Source organism: Aspergillus caelatus, assembly GCF_009193585.1.
Source record: "Aspergillus caelatus strain CBS 763.97 unplaced genomic scaffold BDV27scaffold_218, whole genome shotgun sequence".
NCBI lineage: Eukaryota > Fungi > Ascomycota > Eurotiomycetes > Eurotiales > Aspergillaceae > Aspergillus > Aspergillus caelatus.
Genome location: NW_022475481.1, coordinates 39,804 through 62,760, shown reverse-complemented (window position 1 = coordinate 62,760; position 22,957 = coordinate 39,804). Strand labels below are relative to the sequence as shown.

The window sequence follows — 22,957 nt, the reverse complement described above, 5'->3', positions numbered from 1 at the left end:
AAAAAAAAAAAAAAGGAAAAAAGGAAAAACTCTATATACAAAAAGGAAGACAAGTAGGGCAAAATAGCGCCGTCTATGAATTATATGCGATCTAGCTTCAAGGATTCCAGAAAATGAAAAGAATAAAAAATAAAAAAAGGGATCCACCCAATGAGTGCCCAGACCTCGGCACATCCTGAAGTGGGTCACCCATAGAGCCAGTTAAAATGGCCAAATCGACACAATTCTCGATTTTCTAATCAGATTCCAGTCCCAACAACAGATCTCGCATGGCCTCAAGGATCGTTGGGGCAAATTGCAGAATGACCCGTCATCAGGTGTCCATAACCGCCTCACATAGAGCCATGCGGTCCACACTCCCACTCTATTCATTCGTATATACATATACCATTAATCACTATCTTTTTGGATAGGTTAAGTGACTATAGAGTTACCATAACCGTTCAAGAAGCCAAGCTGCGTCTTCGGATGTTTAGTTTATCGAAATATCTCGTCATCAGGAACTCGGGATATTCTACAGTGGCTACGTGTGAACATCGCCTCAAATACGCAATCCACTGAATTCAATTAGTGCAGTCATGCTATACAAACCGCCGCAGACAGTTAGTACTTTGTATATTAGTATTTTTCTTATCGGATACTTATTTTCGGAGATTGTTGGTATGGAAGCCTCAGAAATATATATCTAAGCAGATCGTAGGCCAAAATCAACGAAGGAAGCGAAAGCCAGTCACCCAATCACCTAATACAAAAGAGCGTTAGCTGTCCTTGCTCAGCGAAAACCTATTTCGCCTAGAGAGCGAATTTTTCGGAGTATCAACCCAGACTGGTGATACTCAGATCATCCAGACGCGTATGAGAAGAGCTGGTAGGGCACATGTTTTCCAGTGATGTCATGGTAGAAAAGAATGCCTACGGGAAGCTGCGTAGACCATCCTGGCAGACGTGGATACTGCCGTAGAAACGGTGGACTGTCTGGAACACCGCCTGGAACACCGCTACGCCCTCGGAATAACGATCCTCCGAGCCGTGTCCCTGAATGGAAATAGTATACAGACGGATTAGGAAAGTTTCTGGTCAGTGAATAGGGTCCCAGACAGTTCTTTGTCTTCCAGTAGTATATCTATTTCCTCCTTAGCGCGAAAACGTGGGATCGTGGGTATTAGACCTGTTGAATCTGTCCTTGACTGGTATGTTGGAGCCAATTCCAGAAGGCACGGTAATACCAGTACTGATCTGGTAGGAGATAGTGCTAACTTATATATAGCCTCTAGCCCCTACAGGTTCTGCTAATATAATCCTAAAACTATATCCTATACTATAACTGTAAGAGTCGTTATCAGTGGCAATTAAGCAATCTGGGGCTGTATGGCGCCAGATTCGAGGCATGTGCCTTCAAGCCACTCATACCAGCAACTGCCAAAGATATGTTGTATTGATCATCTGGCCTGACTGTGTAGTTCTCTCTAGATTTACTCGTCTAATAACTTTAAGAGACGTTTCTTCACCACCACACCCGCCACACGGGCTGTCGCCTCCTCGACAACAATTAGGTACCTGAGCCCTAACTTGTCAAACATTTCTACAGCATACTCCAGGGGTGCCTTTGCTGACACGGATAATGGACTCCGGTTAATGAGCTCGGAGAAGATGCCATCCAGAAGGTTGATGTTACCATCTTCATCCAGCCCGGCAACAGCATCCAGCGCATCGGCAAGTTCAGCCTCTGTAATGTATCCGTGGCATAAGCCTTGAGTATTCACAAACACGAGGCCGGCATCCATCAAACCTCGGACTCTGAGGCCTTCCAGCTTAGCTCGGAGAATGGATGGTGCGACATGATAGTTGGGGCCAGTAAACACGGTTATTGCCTCCATCGTCTCGGTGGGGGGGATGAGGGCTTCGACCAAGGCAGTCTCTCCGGTGGCCCTAAGCTCCCTGACTTTGGCAAGGGCTCTCTCTGAATCCAGGAAAGGATGGCCCTGCAAGTGCTGCGCGAGATCGTACACGCCATCCGCGCAAATGCGATCGGCGACCCATTTCGCCGTCAGGATGGCGATCATGAACGGTGGAATGAACTTGACCTCACCCGTCAGCTCAAACATGATGACGGCCAAGCTGACTGTCACCCTGCTGATCCCGGCCAGGAAGGCGGCCGACCCGACCATGGCGAATATGCCCGGCGAGATGTTTGGTATCAGTTGACCCACCATGCGTCCAAACAATGCACCTGCATCGAGGGCAGGGATGATGATGCCTGATGGCACCTTGCAACCAAACGTGATGGTGGTCAAGATAAGCTTGATGATTGTCCCCGAGATCAACCAGGCGTAGTATTCGCCTTTTTCATCAAGAGCCTCTTGCTGGCAGATCCAGTTCTCCGTCACGACATTGCAGTCCACCAGCAGACGCTCCATGACGATATCACCAGTATCTCGGATCATTCGATTGGGGTACTGGAGCAGGGTCGTGAGCAAGACCACCAAGGCCACCTCCAAGACTGGACTTCTCTTGATCAACCCGAGCTGACGAAATGACTTGGACCACGCGAAGTTGGCCTGGCAGAAGACGCCCCCAAACACACCGCCGCAGATGCCGAGAAAGATGAATACCACATAGTGAGTGACATCATAGTCGACGCCGTAGTTGGTCTCAAAGAGAACGAGCTGGCCAGTCCCAGCCGGGTCCAGCTCCTTGAGGGCTGCCGCGGCGACAAGGGAGCAGAGAAATGACCGCCAGAGGACCCGGCGTGGGAAATAGGTGCTAATTTCCTCGTAGCTGAAGAGCACGCCGCCAATCGGCGCGCCGAAGGCGACGGACAGACCTGCAGAACAGGCCACGGCGAGCATCTCTCTCATCTTTCGCTCATTTGCCGCGTACTTGGGGACGAGCGATCCCACGAGGTACCCCACGCAGGTCGAGATGTGGACAAACGGGCCTTCCTTGCCCAAGCACATGCCCGTGGCCACGGCAAAGACGGCCCCGACAGCCTTAACCACTAGGACTTTGAGATCCAGTAAGTGCGGGATTTCAAAGCCAGAGAGGATAGTCTTGATCTCCGGTATTCCGCTACCAGAAGCCAAGTACAGGATCTTGCCCGTGGCAACGTTGTCACTCTTCTGAGACTGACTCTGATCTATGCCGTTGCTTGCCTCCGCGGCAGGCATGGTCGCCTTGGTCGTCATTGTCACGCCGACGGAAATGAGGCCAAATAGTAGGGCGAATCCGACATAGATAACGTATGCCGAGCCAAAACCTTGGGCCCAAGGCGTCCACTGGGAACAGGAGCCATCAAACTCGGCTACCGAACAGCACGCCCTGCGGTTAAGCCAGATGCTCCTTGCACAGTACCCTTCCTTCCAGTCTGCCACCGTCTCGACACTCACGTCCACGGCAAAGGCAACGCTGGCAGTCAGGATGCCAACGGCAAAGGCTGCCACCCAGCCCTGCGTCAAGTCCCACCAGACAACCACACGCTTCCGGATGCTGTAGCGGGGTGGTGACTCGACCTGGCCGCGCCGCACGCTGTCCTTGACCAAGCCATGGAGCCAATCAATTGTGGAATAGCTGTTGTACGGGAGAAGGTCGCCATTGTAGCTGGAAGCTCTGACGGAACGTCCATCCTTGGGCGTGTGGGGAAACGGGGTCGGTTGGTTCCTAAGAAGAGGTGTTGACTCTGTAACTTTGCCGGGGTCGCCTGTCGGGTTATCTGTCGCCATGGCTGTGAGTCTCCTAACTGTCCCGAAGCGCGGGAGGCTCGCAGGCTTAGGGGGAGGCAGTTGAGGACACCAGTACCGCCCAAGGAGAGAAAGGACCAGACGCGAAAGCACTGTTACTATGGTGTTGAGTTGGATGGAGTAATGCGGAGAGTCATGGCCTGCTTAAATTCCATAGGCGAATGCATGGTCCCTCTGCACGCGTGACGCCTAAGATCGGCGCTGGTGACGGATACCAGTCAGCTGATGGCCTTTTTGCCTGTTGATCATTGATCATATGACGACATAAATGAGATCGCCCACCAGCACGTCCACTTATGCGATGCAAGAGGAAAGCTTAATGCTGTCTCGTCTTGATATTCGCCAGAGACGCGGGCAAGCCGCCCGCCGTGAGTGTCCTCCAGCCTCACATAGAACTACACGGTCCATGCATACTTCCACTTCGTTCATATACATAATTTGATTCTTATGTTTATTTATAGAATAAGTGACTATAGAGTTTTGAAAGCTGTTTAAAAAACTAAACTGTATTTTTAAATATTTAATTTATTAAACTATCGTATTAGAAATTTAAAATATTCTATAGTATTTACTGTGTAAACCTTATCATAAATATCTAGTCTATTAAATTCAATTAGTGCAGTTATACTATATAAACCGCTGTAGACTATTATCAATTTATGTACTAAGAGTTTTTAACTTATTGGGTTTATATTATCAGAGAATATTGATATAGAAGTCTTATAGAAAATTAGAAATATATATCTAAGTAGTAGATTGTAGGCCAAAATTAACAAAAGCCGGCCATCTAATACAAAATTGGAGTGTTAGCTGTCTTTGCTCAGCAGAAACTTATTTTGCCTAGAGAGGGAAGTTTTCTGAGTGTCAACCCAGACTCAAAGTATTCAGATATATATAAAAAGCAGTAGAAGAGAGGAGCTGATAAGATGTATATTCTCCAGTAATATCATTGTATAAATAAAAGCCCACAGGAAGCTGAGTAGACCATTCTAGTAAAGACAGTAACCTGAATAGATAGATACTGCTGTAGAAACAGAGGACCGCCTGGAACACTGCCTGGATATACTATGTATCTTCGGAATAGCAAATTAGCAATCATCAAATCCGTGTCCCTGGATGGAAATAGAGTTACACAGGTATACAAACCGATTAGGAAAATCACTGGTCAGTGAATACTAAGGGGCCCCAGATAGTTCTTTGTCTTCTAGTACATCCTTCTCCTCCCCAGCGGTTTAAGTCATGTCGTCTGACATCGATGTACTTCCTTCTTCCCACTTCCTCCATTCTCTAAGACTCCAACAACCTCACAAGCCCAAGTTCAACGTCAGGTAAGTTGCCTTTCCCTTGCTTTTGTGTTCTCAGCGCTTATTAAAACTTCATTTCTCGTCACTGTTCAGGATAATACCAATATTGTGCCTGAGGTAAACTGCTGATGTAGTTGCTATTACTTTATTTTCTCGAAATCCTGGTTAGAAGGGTTAAGGGAGCGAGTGACTAATAGCTCCTTATTTCTTTATACAGAACGATGGTCAAAGTGAGCACATTGCCAAGTGTTTTCGGAGGGCTACTTCAGGCAAGAGCCTCCCTAAGGTTACCATGGAGGTGGATACCCGAAAGAGCACTATGACCGCGAGAAACACTCTGGCCAAGAATTGATGATAGGAAGGGAAGAAGGGATAGTCTGAGCTTACTCGTAGGTATCTCGACGTGGGCCGGATTGGGCATCTTGGCTAATGAGATAGCAGTTCCTGGTTCTAGCCACCGCAGTGGTAGAGATTGAAAGAAGTCCGATTGTGAATCCTAAGGATGAGAGAAATAGTTACAATGTCAATCAGAGGCATATTCGGACAGAGTACGCAGTTTGGCACCGAAACGCCAAAACAACAAAGGAGCCGGAAACCCGATCGCAATACTAATAAAGGCCAGGACGCTGGTACCCCATCCGTAGCCCAGGTCTCTGTACATATACGGCGCGAAAAGCGGAAACCCAAACCCAGCCAAGCTCCGGAGTAGCGCACAGGCAGCCATGGCACTGGCAGCGTAGGTGGTGTAGCTGTCAACGATATAAGTTTGCATCCCTTGCAAGCATCCCATAGTCCCCGCGGAGAAGATGGCGACGCCGATGTTAGGCATTACCCAGTGTCTGTGGCCCTGTACACTCCAACCATACCAGAAGAGACCAATGGTGATCATCCCTGACCCGATGAACATGGTTGGCATACGGAACTCGGGTACTCCGGTACCGGAATTCTCTTCTTTGAGCCTTCGATAGATGCGATCGATGAGGATGAAGTTGAGAAAGAGGCCGATAAATGATCCGATCGCAATTGAGATATAATTGAGGCCAGCAATGCCTTGACTCTCCCCATAGTGAGTACCCCAGACGGCCGGGAATGTGGCCAGCAGGAGGTACGTCGTCCCGAAGAGGTAGCCCATGTACAGCGCGACCACCATCACAATCGGCTGAGTGGTGAACAGGCGCACCGGTCGCACCAGGGCCGCGCTGAACGTGCTGGAGAGGTTTCTGGACCCGATGCCAGTACGAAGCTTGTGGTTCCCTGTTTGTTTGACGAGACGATTCCGTTTCCGGTTGACAAGAGTAGCAGGATGCGACTCATGCAGCCAGACCAAGCCAACCACCTGAATGGCAACGGCGACAGCGCTAGATGACCAGAATACCCAACGCCAGGTCGTATACTCTGCAATAAATCCTCCGGCAATGGGTCCGACCACTGGACCAAGAATTGGGGCGAGAGTGTAGATCCCCATGGCTTTTCCTCGCTCTTCTGGGGTCCAAATGTCCCTACCGACCGGGTCGTTAGTTGGTATTAAAGTATGGTACCTCTCTCCAACTCACCCAATGGCTGCACCTCCAAGTGCCACTGGAGCGCTCCCGCCAATGCCGGCAAGAAAACGGAACACAAATAATTGCGCTGGGGTTTGCGCAAACCCACAGCCGAGATTCCATGCAAAGTACCACAGGTTGCTAATTTGTAGGAGACGCACCCGGCCATAGACCTCAGAAGCCGGACCGAAGAACAGTGGGCCGATCGCATAGGCCAGAATAAAAATCGATAAAGCTAACTCGACTTCGATATCGCTCTGCATGTTAAGGTCTGCACCCAACTGGGACAATGCGGGAGCAACCATGGAGGAGGAAACCGGCGAGATAAAGGTGAAGATGGAGACGGCAACAGTATTTCTCCATTTGGCCCTCCGTGGCCAGTTTTTTGGATTCTCTGGATCGTCCGGTCCATCCCATGTAACAAGGTCAGGATCACATTGCTTGGTTGGGTCGTCAGACTTGGACCTGGCGGCTTCTGGATCTTGTGCGTCTGATTGTTGGGTTGACATCTTGACCAATGTGATGTTTAAATGACGAGTTCGTAATTCGTCTATTGATTCTCTGATCAACCTCGAAAGAATGGATAGTCCTGCTTTATACTCCCAGCAAAGGGGATATTACTAGGGCTTCAAGGGCCAAAGACCAGCCAATAGGAGGCTTGGATTACCTTCGGGGCCGAACTGGAGGGCTGACATTCCGGCCCGTCGCCCGAGCCACTCGAATCCTCCCCTTTCTATCTCACAGCCGTGAGTGCTTACATGGCGATACGATTCGCTTGACAGTACACGAAGTTACTCCTTTGGTATGCAAATTGTCGCAAGCTAATGTTTACAGAGACAGGCCTCACAAGGATCGCTATGAGTACTCGCCCTGTGGCGATCGCGCCTGCGACAAGTAAGACTTCGTCTGGTAGCGATGGGGGTGTCCCGATACACTCCACTACGATGTCCTACAGCTGTCAACATTGCGTACGCAGGAAAGTCAAATGCAACAGGGCCATGCCATCCTGCACGAGTTGCCAAAAAGCCAAGCTCGAGTGTTTCTATAAGGTACCACAACCACCACGGAAGCGGAAACGTAGGGAAAGCGAGGATGTGTACCAGCGCTTAGCACGGTATGAGCGCATACTACAGGAGAATGGCCTTCTCTCGAGAACCGTGGCACGATCGCCCTCTTGCAGAGGAACCCCGGAAAATGTGCACGAGGATGGCCCTCCCCACATAGCGCAAAGCGATGCAGCAAAGACAGGAAGGTTAGTATCTGAGGATGGAAAGTCACGGTACATTGACAGTCGAGTGTGGCTCGATGTGGCGGAAGTGAGTACGCGAGAGCTATCCGACAATGAGGGAGACGATCAAGCTACTCCCATGGCCTTGGACTTGCCAACGGATGATCCGCTTTCTGCGACCCTGCTAGGGGCGTCGAAAAACCTCTCAAGCTATCATCCTCCCTATCCAGACGCCATGAAGCTTTGGACAATCTATATTAAAAATGTCGATCCTCTCTGCAAGGTCCTGCACATACCCACAACGACTGAAATGATCGAAATGGTATCACAAAAGCCGACCGGAGCTACTCGAGCGCAAGAGTGTCTTGTATTTGCTGTCTATCATTTCGCTGTATATTCAATCACCGACGAGGACTGCATGCGTCAATTTGAGAGAACAAGGACTTCGTTGATGTCAAAGTACCAGTATGCCATGCGGCAAGGACTAGTTAATGCGTCTTGGTTGAAAACAACTGAATTGCAGGTATTACAGGCCTACGTTCTTTTCCTTATTGCGATGCGCACCCGAATAGATCCACATACATTCTGGATATGGACTGGTGTCGCGATTCGTATTGCGCAGCGTATGGGACTGCATCGCGACGGAGAGAATTTAAATCTACCTCCTTTCGACGTTGAGATGCGAAGGCGACTTTTCTGGCAGCTCATTCCCCTTGACGGTTACGCCGGTCAAGTGTCAGGCACTGGCATTTCCATCGCACCGGGTGATTGGGATACGAATCAGCCGCTCAATATCAACGATGACCAGATATACCCCGATATGAAGCAGCCACCCAACGTACAGACCGGTGCCTCTGAGATGATATTCTGTCTCACGAAAGCCGAGCTCTCTGAATTCTATGCCCACACAGCAGTAAAGATGAATTCTGTCAGTTCTAAAGGCCAAGTGCGAGATAACGCACACCTGGAGAAGTTAATAGATAAGCTTGAAAGTGACTTAGAGATGAGGTATCTGCGGTACTGCGATATCATAAACCCGGTACATATCTTAACACTTGGAATCACCAGGGCTGCCGCAAACATGGTACGCCTGCGCAGTCAGATGCCGTCCCTCAAGTGTCAAAAAATTGACGAGGCACAAAGACGGGAGCTCTGCGTCCTTGCGGAGAAGATCCTCGACACTTACAACGCTCTATACGCCAATCCAGACCTGCGGAGGTTCCAGTGGCACATAAAGACGTTCTTTGTCTGGGACGCGATGATATGCATTTTGAATGGCTTGGCTACAGAGGGGTTTCTTTCGCGCACAGAGCTGGACCGAAAATGGGAGAAGATTATCGTTGCCTACTCAAACCACCCGGAATTACTTGAGAGCAAGGGGGCACTACATGCTGTAGTGAGTGAGATAACTCTGACGGCGTGGATATCAAATCCCCCAAGCAACTCTACGGTTGAGCCCGCGTTCATTAGCACGTTGCGATCTCAACGCGAGACCAGGGGCTTTGGATGTGCACACAACCCCGACAAGACAACACGGCATGATGAACCCGCGGAAGCAGCGGATTTTCTTGATACCTTTCTTCACGGCCCTGAAGGGACTGACCTGTATTTTGACGGTAATTTTAGCTATGGGGTCGCAGATTGGATGTTTTGGGATTAAGCATAGTTGGTTCATCTAAAGGTGCACACAATGGAGTAAAAATGCTCGGTTATAATTCCTAGAGAGAGTGATCCATCATTGAGTGATTGACCGAGCTTGCCCTACAACAGCCGTGCGTCAAGCTACCTATACTTGCCTTGATGAAAGAAGCTTTCCGGAGGACCAAGATAACTATCACGCACACCACCAAGATCCACCACGATCTTCCCCAAGACGCAGTTCTCATTTTGAAGTCGGACACGGAGCGTGTGAAGGCCAGGAAGGCTAAGGTCTACCGAATGACGATGGGACCAGATGTTGTCCATGACTGACTCGTGCCACCCACCAGGGAGCTTGCCAGGCTTTTCTACTTGGGATACCAATCGGTGCGAGCCTAGAGCCTTATCATCGAGCTGAATGTCATATATGATGGGTGCCTTGGTATCAGTGTCCAAGGTAAGTGTGAACTCGAGGAAAAGTGTCGCATTGGCCTTGGGTGTGAATGTAATGAATGTGTATTCAAGATAATCTGACTGAGATGCCGGGGCTCCAGCAGCTAGAGCAACGCCACCGGTCGGCGTACGACCTATAAATGGAAGGATACGATATGACGATAGAGGCGGATTTATGAACGACGTGGCATTGATTGAGATATGGCCATCTGCTTCGACAAATCCAGTGGCATCTGCAGCAAGCGTTCGGTTTTTTACTGGGATGTGAATCTGCTCGAAGTCGCCCAATGAAGAACGTAAATCGACAAGTAACATATCGTCAAAATGGAGAGGCACTTGCGCCCAGTCTACGGATATTTTCACACGTTCATCGCCGCCTTTTGGCTGGATAGTTCCCGAAGATGGTGAGAGTGAAAGCCAGCGGTGCGGTGATGTGACAGCCCAGGATACGGATTTGCTGCCTCGGCAATAAATCTCGAAGTAGCGAGACTTGGGACCATAAGGCTCCATAGAGGGCAGTGTCACTCCGGCAACAAGATCGCGACGGCTAGGATGAGTACGATCGGATTCTTCGTTAGTGAGTCCTGGTCGAATACCGGGAGTTCCCTCCACAGCGATGCCAATCCAGCCAACCACGGGGTTTGAGTCTTGTCGGTTTTGTACGAAAGAGAGGCCGCTAATCATGTCTCGGGACGGAGCGTGCCATGATTGTGTATAACCATAGTGCGGCTGGCGCATGATATGATTCCATTTCCCGTTGAGAAGGGAATGATATTCCTCGCTAAGATTAAAATCGTCTTCGAAGAGGTGGAGTGCCTCATATGCCCAAGTATTCGCGGTGTTGCGCCGTTGTACTGCGTAAAGCCGATTCTTTGCCTGCGCAACCCTGAGCGCGACATAGATATAACTGGCTTTAATCGGATGAAGGACTAGTTGAAAATATGCCGGCATCATGGGCGCAGCAATCGATTTATCTAGCTCTTCCGCTTGACTCAAGAGTTCTTGCCAACGCCGCACAATATCCTCCGCTTCGCCATAATTAATGAGAGAGAATGTATCTGGTTCAATATGCTCATGCTTCCGAAGGGCGACTAGCCGGTCATACTTTAACAGCAATTCCGAGCACTGTTGCGACACAGCAGGCCCAAGATGAAAAGTATGCTCCGCGAATGTATAGAAGAACTCCTGCAGTTGATTCATTTGAAGGCTTCGTAAATCCCAGGCGAGGGTCAGAACAAAGGTTAAGGGGACCTCCATGGGCTTTAGGTCTCCCACGTTAAAGACCCAGATGTCCTTGGCTCCTCGATTGTACGTTTGCTCTAGCTGCTGCCAAACCTTCGCACACGAGTTGCTATTGAGCCACTTGTAGCTTCTCGGAGCTCCGACGTACTCCAGATGGTAATAGATCTATATGCATCAGTGAGCTTTGTGTCAAGCTGAGCAAAGGCCGAACCTACACCTGCTCCTCCACTCCTGCTCGATTCTTCCTCCGATGGTAACCTGCGGACAGTTCCAAAATTGTCATCAGCAAACAGCAATGTAATGTCCTCGGGGATATGGAGCCCATTTTCGTAATACTCTTGGACCTCCTTGTATAATGCCATCAACTCTACGAAACTGTCAGAACCTTATGTCAGTTTGTGCAAGTAGGCTTAGTCTTACGATGCACCCCATCTTCATCCCCGTAGGCCTTCTTGATAATCGATCGTTGGGTGGCAAGAACGTCCTCGAGCACTGCAGGTGGGTCCTCAGCATCCATAGCTTTATCACCATGTCCTCGCATGCCCATGGTGATATAGCTCTCATACTTCCTTGCTCGCTCAGCGCCTTCCTGGAAATACTTGGTGATCTTTGGTTTGTTCTTGCTCCACGACCAGCTTTTCTCCGGCTCATAATACGGATCGTCGAACCATTCATTCATAGCCCTCTGCATTGGCTCATGGTGCGAGGTGGACATCACAATACCGTATTTATCAGCTGTCTCCTGATTCAAGGGATCATCCATGAAGAAGCTGCTGCCTGGGTGAGGAAAGCCGAACCACATAGCTGGCCATAGGAAGTTCGCCTACGCACAGTAAGAAATGGTTGACGACAAAGATGAGGCCGCGGTATCATACCTTAAGTCGAAGGAGGAGTTCAAAGACTCTCTTGTAAAAGTCCACATTGAACTTCGGTCCATACTTCTCGTGCACCCAGCCAGCCAAGGATGGAGCTTCATCGTTGATGAAGATTCCCCTGTACTTCACACTCGGGGGACCATTTTTAGTGATTACATCTAAGGCATAAATCTCGCTGCTTTGCTTTGGGGGTACATCCGCCCACCAATACCATCTAGCAAGGTTAGTTTGGTCTTCATCGGACGACAGAGGTCAATTTACGGAGAAACTCCGATCTGGTCGGATAGCGTATACACGCCGTAGATCGCACCTCTTTTGTCACTTCCAGCGATTACGAGGGCTCTCTTTGCTCCTTTAATCGCGTCGTGAAGAACCATTGTCATGTAACACTCCCATTGCCCGTCGATTGCTGTTACGTCAAGCTTGCCATCCTGAACCAGTTGCTGGATGGTCGGCGACCGAGTGATGCTGCCCAGAACAATAGCAACCTCTGCATCGAAGTCTTGGCTGAGGTTCGAAATGATCAGAGAAGCACCCTTGCCCGTCACCCGCGCGAAGTCTTCCGCGAGGGCTTCAGCGGCGATATGAATACCTTCGAAGTCTTCCTTGTCCACCAGGATGGGCGCATTGGTAATATCTATGCACCCCGCGGAGGGAGCATGGCTTGCAAATACAGATTCGTACATTTGTCCCTCTGCTAGGTAGAATGGCGGATATCCTTTCCCCACTGGCGTTTAAGAATTCGTTTTAACAGCTAATGCTGTCTAGTGAGCGGGTTGGCCTGTCCTGATAAATGTCTCGGGAGAAGCACAGGCTTGTGGAGTAACTGAGTAATGCCCTGCATGACCCCTCCGCAATTTGAGATGGAGATAGCCATTGATGATCCCCTCGGGTCAATCTAGTCCGAACATCTATTCTGCATTGACATCTCTTGTGGTACCAGAAGATGAGCGATATCTTCTGCTGGCATTTCGACTTGAATGCCTAGCATTAAACTATCTAAGCAATAGTCAAGCACCTAAGGTACAGGATAACAGTATCGCTAGACAGTCCACCTTATCACTGACTAATTTCTGGTATACACATCTGGCGAAGGTACATGCAATATAGCATACGTGTGGTTTGACTAAAATCTGTGGAATTAGTCTTAGACTCGGTACTACGATCAGCCGACCGTCACTTCTGCGTGATTTATGGTCACCTCTACTATTGCCACTGCCTTTATCCCTAATTCCTACGGCGGCCTTCGTTTTTCTACACATAAAAAAATAAATGAAGAAAGAAATCAATAGATATTCCCGATTGAACATTCGAGGAAATATTAGTAAAGCCCTTGCGCGTCCCCTTAATTATCACGGTTAGACACTTGGTACCAAAACCATTCCTAATTGCAAAAGAATATTAACTCTCATATTTGTTCATCTCGTCGAGTGAATTATCCTGCAGGGCTTTTGTCTAGGGCTTTCCTATTGCTTGCTTATATCCAGAGAACGTTCAGACGTAGATGTTAATCAATCACCTAGCTTCCCATCTATTTAATCACCGTCTATGTATTCTTTACACAAGCTAAAGAACCGTTTTGCTAGGGTGGAGGGGATATACACTGATGGATGGCTCTGCTTTCCTCTAGCACATATTTAATTTGGAATATACGCTGATAATATTCAATAAGCCTATTATAAAATCAAGCTTTAAAAAGGCATACATAAAGTAAAGTGGTTCCCGTTCGAAAAAAAAAAAAAAAAAAAAAGGTCTTTTTCAGTCCAGCTCGCCAGCTTTCATACCTACTCAACCGGCATCATTATCCCTAATCGTTCTCAGACCGTCGACATATCTTGCGTACTCTACTGGACAAACTAGAGGCTTGATTTTTATAATCCGACATAAATCGAAAAGCAGACCGACATATGACAAGGCGGGCACAGCAATTTCAGAGACAAAGAGGTAAGCACCGCAAGAGCTCGTTTCGCATGTCATTGCCTCGTGGCAGTCGTTGGCATGAGCATAGTCGCGTCTGGAAGTTCTATCAGGCACCTAGAGTCGTGTGGGGATGAACTTCCTCCACTCCCTAGCCTTCTCCATTTATTAATTTAATTTCAATTTTATTCTTTGGCCTTCAAGCATTGATGCCAGACCACGAACACAGCATCTGCTCTTCTAGGGTTATAAATATCAACAAGGTGATTGTGGTAGCAAGAATAGCATCATCACAGCCACTTCTGGATATCGGTGGGGCACTCGCTTCCATTGAATCTGGTAGCCTAATCGTATCGGAGGACTCCGAAGATGAGGTCATTCAGCCCGCTATACCAAGTCTAGCCACTGCTGAGAACACACCACACTCGACATAGGGCATTGTGTTTCCAAGTGAACAGCAACAGGAAATGAAGTAAGTTGTAATTGGATCGCGACATACTCGAAGTCCAGCATTGTTCCTATACTAGTTGTGATAGTTAAAGGTTCTGAAGAGCGACCCACCTCGTAGCCCTAAAACCCATCTCCGCAACACACAAGTTGGATCGCAGTGGGTCTTCATGTGTTGGTGCATGCAGACACTGCGCCACCACGGCCGTTACCTAAATCTTTAGTAACAATAACCTTACACCCCAGAGGATTGGTCAATTTCCTCCCCGATCCAAGCAACATAGGGTAAAATTTCGATATGGTGGATGCACCGTGCACTCGATCAAGGCCGTTGCGCTGAAGGGTTGCATCGCTATCATTGCACATAAAATGGCATGGTGCGCCAGGTTTGAGTGTCGTTAACTACCTGCAAGTGAAGATCAAAGAGCCATCATTCGTGCGAAAATGGAGCCGATACAGCTTGGAATCCATGTGGTGCAGTCTGTAATAGCATTGATCATTCTAGGGTGCTCAATCTATGGGGTCACTATAGCTTCGACCACAACAGGCTTCGGGCTTGCCATTTTCACGGTGCGTGTACTTAACTGTTGCGGACATGAAATTCATATCCCATTACGGATTGTAATACCCGCTGCAAAAGATCTAACAGGCTATCCAGGCCATTGCAACGATCCTAGTTGCCATTTACATTCTTACCGCATCTTTCATTGCCAAGAGCATTTACAAACTCTGGCTTCTCGTTGGAGCCAACTGTGTCACGGCGATCTTTTGGATTGCGACAATCGGTACATTGGCATCGCAACAACGGTGGAATCATGAATGCCAATACAATCACGGGCATTGCTATAGGAAGCGCGATGGAAACGACAGTCATGGCGTGCACGCCGCAACGATTGCGCTTAGCGTTATTGACGGGTATGGCACCAAAAGATGAAAAGTAATTGAATGTCAACTGACACCGAAACTATAGCCTCCTGTCGGTCGTTTCTATTGGGTACAGTCTATGGGCCAAAAAGAATCACCGAACGAAGACTCCTGCAACTGAGTGAAAAGGATGATTTGCAGTAAACAAGCAGCCATAGCACATTTCCAAGTTGTTGTTGGCTGAACTTAGATTCAATTTTTAAAAGATTGATGAGAAATGTATAGACCATGTGGATAGTAACTGAGATTGCCTAAACGAATAATATAAAGGACAGCAAATGATAATTAAAGAAATAGAAAATAACGAATAAAAGTGGTCACAAGAAGTACAAAAGCAATTCTTTCCCAATGAAGAATTACACAGCACACGAGCTTGCCTTCTTCTCCATGTATATGTTGGAAACGGCTCGTTCGACATTTAGAGGGCAGGGTGAACGGCTAGTCAAACGCGATGATGAACTTGGTGGCATTGTGTCTCTCAAACCTGGCGTATGCCTCCGGAGCTTCCTCAATATTAATGACATCGCTCACTATGAACCCAGGCCTCGCTTTGCCGGACGTGACAAGATGCAGAAGCTCAGGCGCAAGTTCGATAGGCTTCGATGGTCCCGCCCCCCAGCGGAACTCTCCATAGAAGAATTGTGCAAGTGAGAAATCGAAATGAGTATTGACGGTAGAGGCACGAGGTGCAGTCGAGGTATTATTGGACTCCTGTGTGTAAACTCCAACTGTGCCCAATCCGCCCCCGGTCGAGGTGACAGCCAGCATGTTACGGATGATAACATCTGATTGCACGGTCAGGTTCCTGTTCACCTGCTCATATCCGACGGCATCGATACTCCGAATAACACCGTTCGGTTCCAATGCTAGTATCTGCTCGACCGGGTCGGCATCGCGGAAATTGATAGGGATAGCTCCGATGGATTCAGCAAGCTGGAGTCGCTCGGGAATGTAGTCAACACTATAGACAGTTGATGCACCTCGCAAGATGGCCGAGTATGCAGCCATCAGCCCAACAGGACCGGCCCCAAATACAGCGACTGTGTCACCTGCTTTGAACCCGGCGTAGTCGATGGACGTCCAACCAGTACCAAAGATATCGGATAGCATAACATAATCGTTCAGCAGCGAAACGGAATCATTGGTGCCGGGATCGGTGTAATTGAGGGTTGGAACAGGTATGAGCCCATTGTCTCCGAATGGCACACGCAAATATTCGGCTTGGGTGCTAATCGTGAGCTTGGATGGAATTAATACTAGCGAGGTACTTACCCTGCGTGCCACCCAGGTCGCCACCATTCCCAAACGCGCCGTACAAACCCGTAGTGAGCCCGGTGTGTAGATGGCCTTCATCAACGGTGAAAGGGACGATCACAGGATCGCCAATCTTGAGAGAGCCAACACCAGATCCCACATCAGATACGTATCCAAACCCTTCATGCCCCAGGCCAAATGGAGCCGGCATTCCGTCGGTCGTTCCTCGATAAATGTGCAAGTCTGATCCGCAGATAGCTGCTCTAGACATCCGAACGATAACATCTGTCTGGTTTATGATGGTAGGCCTTGGCAGGTCCACCACAGCCACGTCATATGCGTTCCCTTGCCAGACAACGGCTCGCATTGTTGCATTGATTGCAGATGTGTTAGAGAGCGCCATGGTGAGGAGTGTAAGAAATAGAGACCGTGTTAATGGAAAAAGTAGGCCACGGTATGAAAGCCGTATTTATACCTGCCAGGAGTGCGCCCATAGATAGAGCACCTACAGTGGAATGTCATCATATTCTCAGAGAAGCCCCACAGGACAAGAGTACGGGCTTCCTCGCATCTACATGGGCCACAGAATGTCTCTAATATCCCCGGCTGTTAGGCTTTGGCCATTTAGGCATGGGTCCTGAGGATCAACTCTCCATCCAAGGCCTTTTGATACGCTGTGGAGACTGCTGTAAGCAAGGTACATTTAAATCCGGCTTGGCGCTGCTTCTGGATACGGAACTGGTTCTATATCTGCAGATATCATGCTCAAAACTGTAGCCATAACATTTGGGTTCACTGAATATTGCAGCCTAAAGTAAAACTCGTGATGATTTCATTGTGGTATGCGCCAAAGGGGACAACGGCGAGTTATAGGTGATAGCTAAAGCGTGGTAATCTCTGGTCGGCTTTACGGTGGCTTAAAAATTATCCTCAAGACCAGGTAATTCGACCGATATTATAAATAATTGAACCAGCGCTTAAGGACCGGTAAATAAAGTTCTTGGCGAACTAATTTCATAACTCATATAACTCACACATACAAAACAATCTTTTCGGAATGGTGCCTGGGGACAGCATAGCATCCCTTTGCTTTGATGTCCCATTATGTCCGCGATGCTGATTACGACAATGGGACATCAAGCGCAGTATAGCTCAATAAAACTAGAATTTCTCATGGAGGTCAGCTTCCCATGACGACCGTCTCTACAGCCAATGACCAGACTTTGACAGGGCCAAGAAAGCGCATTCCTTGGTTCAGCATACAGAGTAAGCAACCTGCATTAGCGGCGAAAGCCAAGAAATGTCGATCCTAGCCGGTAAGTTTGATGCGGATGCAGAAGGACCCGGAGATAACAATGTCTATTGCATGTTATCTACTCCTTGCTTACAGGTGGCGCACTCTTTTAGCTTTTAAAAAGAACCATTGAACGACCCCTACACGTCATTTCTTGAGTGGCTTTGCTATTCCAAGAGTCTCGGCGCCAGGGGCAACAGAGCCACGAAGGCCATTCCGGAGTAGGCACCTTTTACTATGAAGAGTATGTCTCCGTGACATTTCTCAGAACTGAAAAGTGGGAGGCTGAGAATGCCTAAGTTGTATGTGTTTTAAACATCAACTGTCGCCAACGAATTCTATCGGGCTTACACGTTATTACCAGCAGAGATCTAGAAATGAAGTCCTATGACAGTGAATTGCTAAACACTTCGGCGGCTTGCTTTGTGGATTTATTGTCCATTCTTTCAAAGGGACAATGCAGAACACTGCTCCGAGGTCGGGTTTCGTCGATATCTAATCGTGATGGCTTGATTATAATGCGCTTCCCGCCTTCTACCAGATACCGGGGCTGTCGCGGAACATAATAAATCACTAGCTACGTGCAAAATATAATAAGAGGGGTCTCTAAGGCCAGGTTAAGCATTGACTAACTCCCTTCATCTAGTCCGTGTCGTATATCCGCGTTGGTTGGTTACTTTTAGTGGTCTCCGTTTGGTCGCTTTCTGTTATCTTAGGACACACACGATAACCCTAATTACCTCTCTCTGAAAAAGAAGGAAAAAAAAAGTAAACACATACTACGCTGTACTGATGTACTCTCGGGGCGTCACACATTTGGTCGGTCGTGTATTCTAAAAAGGTTCACATCTACTCAGTCGTTGATTGCCGATGCCTTCGGGAGTATGGGAAGAAATCAACAAATGAATGAAAAGTAAAATTTTGAAAAATTGGAAAGAACGTTTCGAACTGCTCAACAACAAGGTAAATAGACTAAATATATATATATATGTATATATAAACCATATATACCAAATAAGCAATGTTCCCAACACTGCTGTAACTCTTATCCTTGTGGAGACCCTCGTTAGTCCCGAGTCGAAATGCAACCCTAACTGTTCCCGGCGTGTCGCTTTCCACGGCAGATCGAAAATGTCGAATAAAAAGTAGTGGACAAGAATTAAGCCTTTTCCAAGGTTGACAATGATTAATGACTAGTTTTTCGGATTCTATTTCCTACGCTTCCGCAAACGGATTGCCGGCTTGAATAGTTGCTCGAGAATGTGTGATTTCTCATTGCGGTGGAGGACGGAAAGTAAGGCAACATGATAAATTTCGAGGTACCTCCATACATGGTATTTATTGACTGCAATGAGTTTCTAGACGTGTTCAGCCATCGTTCTTGTGGTTGTTAATGAAACACCTGGCTAAGTCCTATTCATCCGCATCCCTTGCATGTCAAGCCCCTACAGCTCGTTCGCCTCCCACTAGAATAGCGCTAGAATAGCCCGATCGTAACATTTCCCTGAACCACTGCATGAAGCTCTAATGCAACATCTGCTCTTAAGTCCAAGTTGATCCTCACATTCAAGCTCGAGTCATTGTCATCCTTGCTTGGTTTCCCTAAACCGGTCGTAGGTAAGGTGACGCCACGATCGCCCCATGGTCCTTTCGGTATCTCAGGAACAGCACTCGCGGCGTTGCTGGCGGGTAGCGCTCCTGGGGACGCAGGCTTTTGGTCCAAGGCCTTGTCGGCCTGAGTGGAATTCTTCCTAAAGGCCAGGATTAGCCTGGTACGTTCTGCGATTGGAGAGCAGATAATGGTTCATCTGCCCATGGGTATTAGTGGTCCCAAAAGCTAGCACATACCGTTCAGCAGGGGGGTTTGAACTCATATTGCTCTTCGGTTCCTCCTGACTATAAGGGATGTTTCTTCATCGATGGTAAGTGTCTGACTGGGAAAGGACAGACTTGTAGAGTCCTAATTGTGTGTCGCTTCTAGTTCATGTAATATATATTAAGTCACCCACCCCACTTAAAACGAGCTGGAAGTGAACGGTCGTCCGAGTCCTGACGTAGCCGACTAAGTGAAGCCTATTTTTATTCGAGTTAAAATCTGCAGAGTATGTAACATCCTGTGGCAAGATCAACAAAAACTGGAGCTGAGCTGAAAACCTCCGTTTTCGTCGACGGCCGTTTTTGTCAACGACCCATGGAACGGTGACGGTTGACCACCCGTCATAGTTCTTATAAAACGATGCATCCGTTCGTTCCCTGGTGCTTGTCCCCAAGTTCTTAGTTTACACTCAGCAGTGGGCCAGATTAGGCCACCCCAAAGCAAAATGGTGATCGGAATTGCAATGATGTCAGCGATGGTCCCCACCATCATAGGGTTGAACGAAGCAACCAAAGGGGCGCGAGAATCCGAAGATAAACGCAAGGAAAATGAAAAGAAAACGCGCTTTCACTTGGTCGCTACATGCGATATTGATGCAGACTTAGAGAGTCGGAGGCAAGAAGTACACAATGCTAATGTTTATTTGGGATCAGATAAAAAGGTATGGAAGGCTCTTCTCGTACGGAATAGTACTACCGAACAGCTGCCAGCTAACCCGGCACATGAAGTTATATATCACTAAACGTCCGACTCTATCCATGACTGCATTTAATGGGCATTTCTTTGAATTGCCAGACCTTCAGCAGGGCAATCTAAATGGGCTTGTGGCAATAAGCGGCGAAACACCACCTACCCTACGGTGGGTCTACCTGGATAAAGAGACGTACCAAATGAGATGGGGAGGAAAGCAGGATAGGGAAGGCCACATTGGTGGTCCTTTTGATTTGACCCATGACGGGGACTATCTTGCATTGAATGACACTCAGAGATGGCTAGCCCTACGACTAGAAGATGCAGAGCAGGACGGAAGGGAAGCGGGTGTAGGCGTTTGGAGACTCTGTTGCGACTATGAGGAAAATAACGGCGCAGGCCTGCCGGTCGATACCCCAAAGATGCAAATTTATCTGAGAAGAGTTCTAGCAGATTCTTGATATCTGTCTAGTAGTCAGCCAGGGATATATAATTTTATTTTACATTCAATCTACAGCCTGGGCGGCCTGGGTACAAATCTAAGAAGGAAACAAGCCAACATAAATGCCATTACATACGAGTGAAGAAGAAGTGAATGAAAAATGCAGGGGTCAAATTCCGATTCGCGAGAAGTGTTGATACTTAAGTTGGGAATAATATTGCGTAGCCACTCTAAAGTGATTCTGAACTTCCCTACATTGTCTTATATGATCTCCTTCGGTGATTAAAATCCACTGCCAGTGTCTGTCGTCATTCGCCGCCATGTATGCAGAAAGTACGAGGGGTTTCGGTGCATAATAATCAGGAGGACAGGGCCCATATACTGTCCCTAGGTAATCGGCTACGGGTATTGTTGACAACCCCTCTTGATCTGCGTTTGCCCTAACTCGGTGGCTGAGCAGGAATCCATTGAGAACCCCTGCTCCAAAGCTTTACCTCAGTCAAGCCCGTCTGTCAGATTGAAATAGGTTCTCAAACAGCCTTCTCCGCGCATTGCGAGAGCGGAAGATGTCGAATCCAGAAAGGCTAAATGACATACGATGACCACCACATTCGTTCATAGCCTAGTCATTGTCGACTCACTAGTTGCCTTGGTCCCACATGCTGTACGTATACAGATTTGCATTAATAAAGGCACCCCGTGTTGCCGTTAGGATTGTTGTCAGGCGCTATAGGCCGGCGCGCTTCTTGGTGCATCCCGAATAGCCTCAGGAGGAGCTGTCATCGCTAGGATGATGATTGCAAGGGATAGTCGCGCTAGGGAATGAAGTAATCTAAATTCGGCATGCAGGCGCTGCCTTATTGTACGGTTGAAGCAATAAATCTAGAGGGTGCCCTTCCATCTGTGCGTGGATAGGAGAAGCGTCTTATTGGTTCTCATCTCCGAATCTATCCACTCAAGGTCGATTAACTGAACATACAAATGAAACTGCGATGAACCAATAAATTGCACAGATCCATTGCGAGGGCCGTGTCATTACAGATGGTGTATAGGCATTGGTTATCAGTATTATATGTGGGCTACTGACTGGCTGTGCAATAAGAGAACATGACGAGTATTTGTAACGACAGACGAAAGGTTTAGGTAACATGATCATGGACCCCCTCATACAAACGTTCCGACAAAAACACATCTTTCTGTCAGTATATCTGTATCTCTTGACACGATTTGAGCCTCTTGCTAGCTGAGCTGGCTTTCCCAGGAATGCTTAACAGTAGTCACTGTGTCCAGAACCGCCATCCTGGCAACCGCCATCACAATAGGTCGAGAACGAAATATCGCCATTACCGCCTCCATTGCAATGGAAGAGAGATTCGCGAAAGTGAAGATCATCGGTGGGTTGGTTTGCGGCTTGCAAAGCCACAGTAATTTGAGAGTCGTAATTGCCTGACATGAAGAACCACGTTAGGGTACCTGATGACTCATAAAGAGAGTCAATTTTGTTTTGGATATGGAACCACGTACCGATGCTAGTGAGGACAAAACCGCAGTAGTTGAGGCCAGTCTTGCAATTGTTTGCGGCAGCTAAAGGGGCAAGCGAAGCCAGAACGGCAATGGAGAGAGTGGCAAGCTGGACCATGGTTGCAGAGAGGTCGAGTTTGTTTGAGAGTAATAAGTATAGTAGAAGATGATTGTGATATTTGATTGTCTTGCGAGCTGGTGAACTTCCATCACAACGACGGGGACTTTCCCACATATTTATATCCGATGATATCCTCCCCTGAACCCACCCCAATCATCTTCATGCTTTCATTCTCTTTCTTGATGGATCGATCCTTGAGCCTTGTTGTCTTGGAACCTTCGCTGGACGCCTGAATTATCAAAACATGTATCATATGCTGTCCAAAAGGAGAGAATTAGTGGGCGATCTAGCTCACCTTGCATTGCTGGAGTACTTCCGTAACACCTCTCGAAAAGAGCGATTGGGACTTGGTCCAATAAGGTCTGACAATATCGGGAAACCCCTGACCGTCTCGTAAGCCTGATGGATCTATTTCATCCGGAACAGAGTCTACTATCCATGGACGATCATCAT

The 22,957-nt window shown here is 48.0% G+C and overlaps 10 protein-coding genes across 10 annotated transcripts; 3 read left to right on the top strand and 7 right to left on the bottom strand.

The window, feature by feature from the left end:
- Positions 1-1,414: 1,414 nt before the first annotated feature.
- BDV27DRAFT_134755 (chloride channel protein) lies at positions 1,415-3,859 on the bottom strand. Its single transcript, XM_032068362.1, has one exon. It carries the CDS (start codon positions 3,717-3,719, stop codon positions 1,473-1,475), a length of 2,247 nt encoding a protein of 748 aa, XP_031923402.1. The 5' UTR covers positions 3,720-3,859; the 3' UTR covers positions 1,415-1,472.
- Positions 3,860-5,564: 1,705 nt separating this feature from the next.
- On the bottom strand, positions 5,565-7,091 carry BDV27DRAFT_148819 (MFS transporter; the record flags this gene model as incomplete). Its single annotated transcript, XM_032070967.1, has 2 exons — positions 5,565-6,540; positions 6,595-7,091. 2 exons carry the CDS (start codon positions 7,089-7,091, stop codon positions 5,565-5,567), a joined length of 1,473 nt encoding a protein of 490 aa, XP_031923401.1.
- Positions 7,092-7,439: 348 nt separating this feature from the next.
- Positions 7,440-9,470, top strand: BDV27DRAFT_161800 (putative C6 transcription factor; the record flags this gene model as incomplete). Its single annotated transcript, XM_032073283.1, has 1 exon — positions 7,440-9,470. The coding sequence occupies one exon, from the start codon at positions 7,440-7,442 to the stop codon at positions 9,468-9,470; it is 2,031 nt and encodes a 676-aa protein (XP_031923400.1).
- Positions 9,471-9,592: 122 nt separating this feature from the next.
- Positions 9,593-12,704, bottom strand: BDV27DRAFT_167927 (glycoside hydrolase family 115 protein; the record flags this gene model as incomplete). The annotated part of the gene is made up of 5 exons (XM_032074634.1): positions 9,593-11,308; positions 11,359-11,510; positions 11,564-11,966; positions 12,019-12,232; positions 12,280-12,704. The coding sequence occupies 5 exons, from the start codon at positions 12,702-12,704 to the stop codon at positions 9,593-9,595; spliced, it is 2,910 nt and encodes a 969-aa protein (XP_031923399.1).
- Positions 12,705-13,774: 1,070 nt separating this feature from the next.
- On the bottom strand, positions 13,775-14,155 carry BDV27DRAFT_134749 (uncharacterized protein). Its single transcript, XM_032068361.1, has one exon. The coding sequence runs from the start codon at positions 13,993-13,995 to the stop codon at positions 13,807-13,809; it is 189 nt and encodes a 62-aa protein (XP_031923398.1). The 5' UTR covers positions 13,996-14,155; the 3' UTR covers positions 13,775-13,806.
- A 671-nt stretch (positions 14,156-14,826) lies between these two features.
- On the top strand, positions 14,827-15,431 carry BDV27DRAFT_161798 (MARVEL domain-containing protein; the record flags this gene model as incomplete). The annotated part of the gene is made up of 3 exons (XM_032073282.1): positions 14,827-14,952; positions 15,041-15,297; positions 15,353-15,431. The coding sequence occupies 3 exons, from the start codon at positions 14,827-14,829 to the stop codon at positions 15,429-15,431; spliced, it is 462 nt and encodes a 153-aa protein (XP_031923397.1).
- A 313-nt stretch (positions 15,432-15,744) lies between these two features.
- On the bottom strand, positions 15,745-16,963 carry BDV27DRAFT_161797 (glutathione-independent formaldehyde dehydrogenase; the record flags this gene model as incomplete). Its single annotated transcript, XM_032073281.1, has 2 exons — positions 15,745-16,526; positions 16,579-16,963. 2 exons carry the CDS (start codon positions 16,961-16,963, stop codon positions 15,745-15,747), a joined length of 1,167 nt encoding a protein of 388 aa, XP_031923396.1.
- A 2,368-nt stretch (positions 16,964-19,331) lies between these two features.
- On the bottom strand, positions 19,332-19,728 carry BDV27DRAFT_161796 (uncharacterized protein; the record flags this gene model as incomplete). The annotated part of the gene is made up of 2 exons (XM_032073280.1): positions 19,332-19,605; positions 19,703-19,728. 2 exons carry the CDS (start codon positions 19,726-19,728, stop codon positions 19,332-19,334), a joined length of 300 nt encoding a protein of 99 aa, XP_031923395.1.
- Positions 19,729-20,159: 431 nt separating this feature from the next.
- On the top strand, positions 20,160-20,881 carry BDV27DRAFT_167923 (uncharacterized protein; the record flags this gene model as incomplete). The annotated part of the gene is made up of 2 exons (XM_032074633.1): positions 20,160-20,409; positions 20,441-20,881. The coding sequence occupies exons 1-2, from the start codon at positions 20,176-20,178 to the stop codon at positions 20,879-20,881; spliced, it is 675 nt and encodes a 224-aa protein (XP_031923394.1). The 5' UTR covers positions 20,160-20,175.
- A 1,248-nt stretch (positions 20,882-22,129) lies between these two features.
- On the bottom strand, positions 22,130-22,501 carry BDV27DRAFT_161794 (uncharacterized protein; the record flags this gene model as incomplete). The annotated part of the gene is made up of 2 exons (XM_032073279.1): positions 22,130-22,308; positions 22,387-22,501. The coding sequence occupies 2 exons, from the start codon at positions 22,499-22,501 to the stop codon at positions 22,130-22,132; spliced, it is 294 nt and encodes a 97-aa protein (XP_031923393.1).
- Between the last annotated feature and the right edge of the window lie 456 nt (positions 22,502-22,957).

What these genes read in the sequence shown, in the direction of transcription:
- BDV27DRAFT_134749 (XM_032068361.1), bottom strand. Translation starts at nt 13,995, where the DNA reads ATGACATGCGAAACGAGCTCTTGCGGTGCTTACCTCTTTGTCTCTGAA.
- BDV27DRAFT_134755 (XM_032068362.1), bottom strand. Translation starts at nt 3,719, where the DNA reads ATGGCGACAGATAACCCGACAGGCGACCCCGGCAAAGTTACAGAGTCA.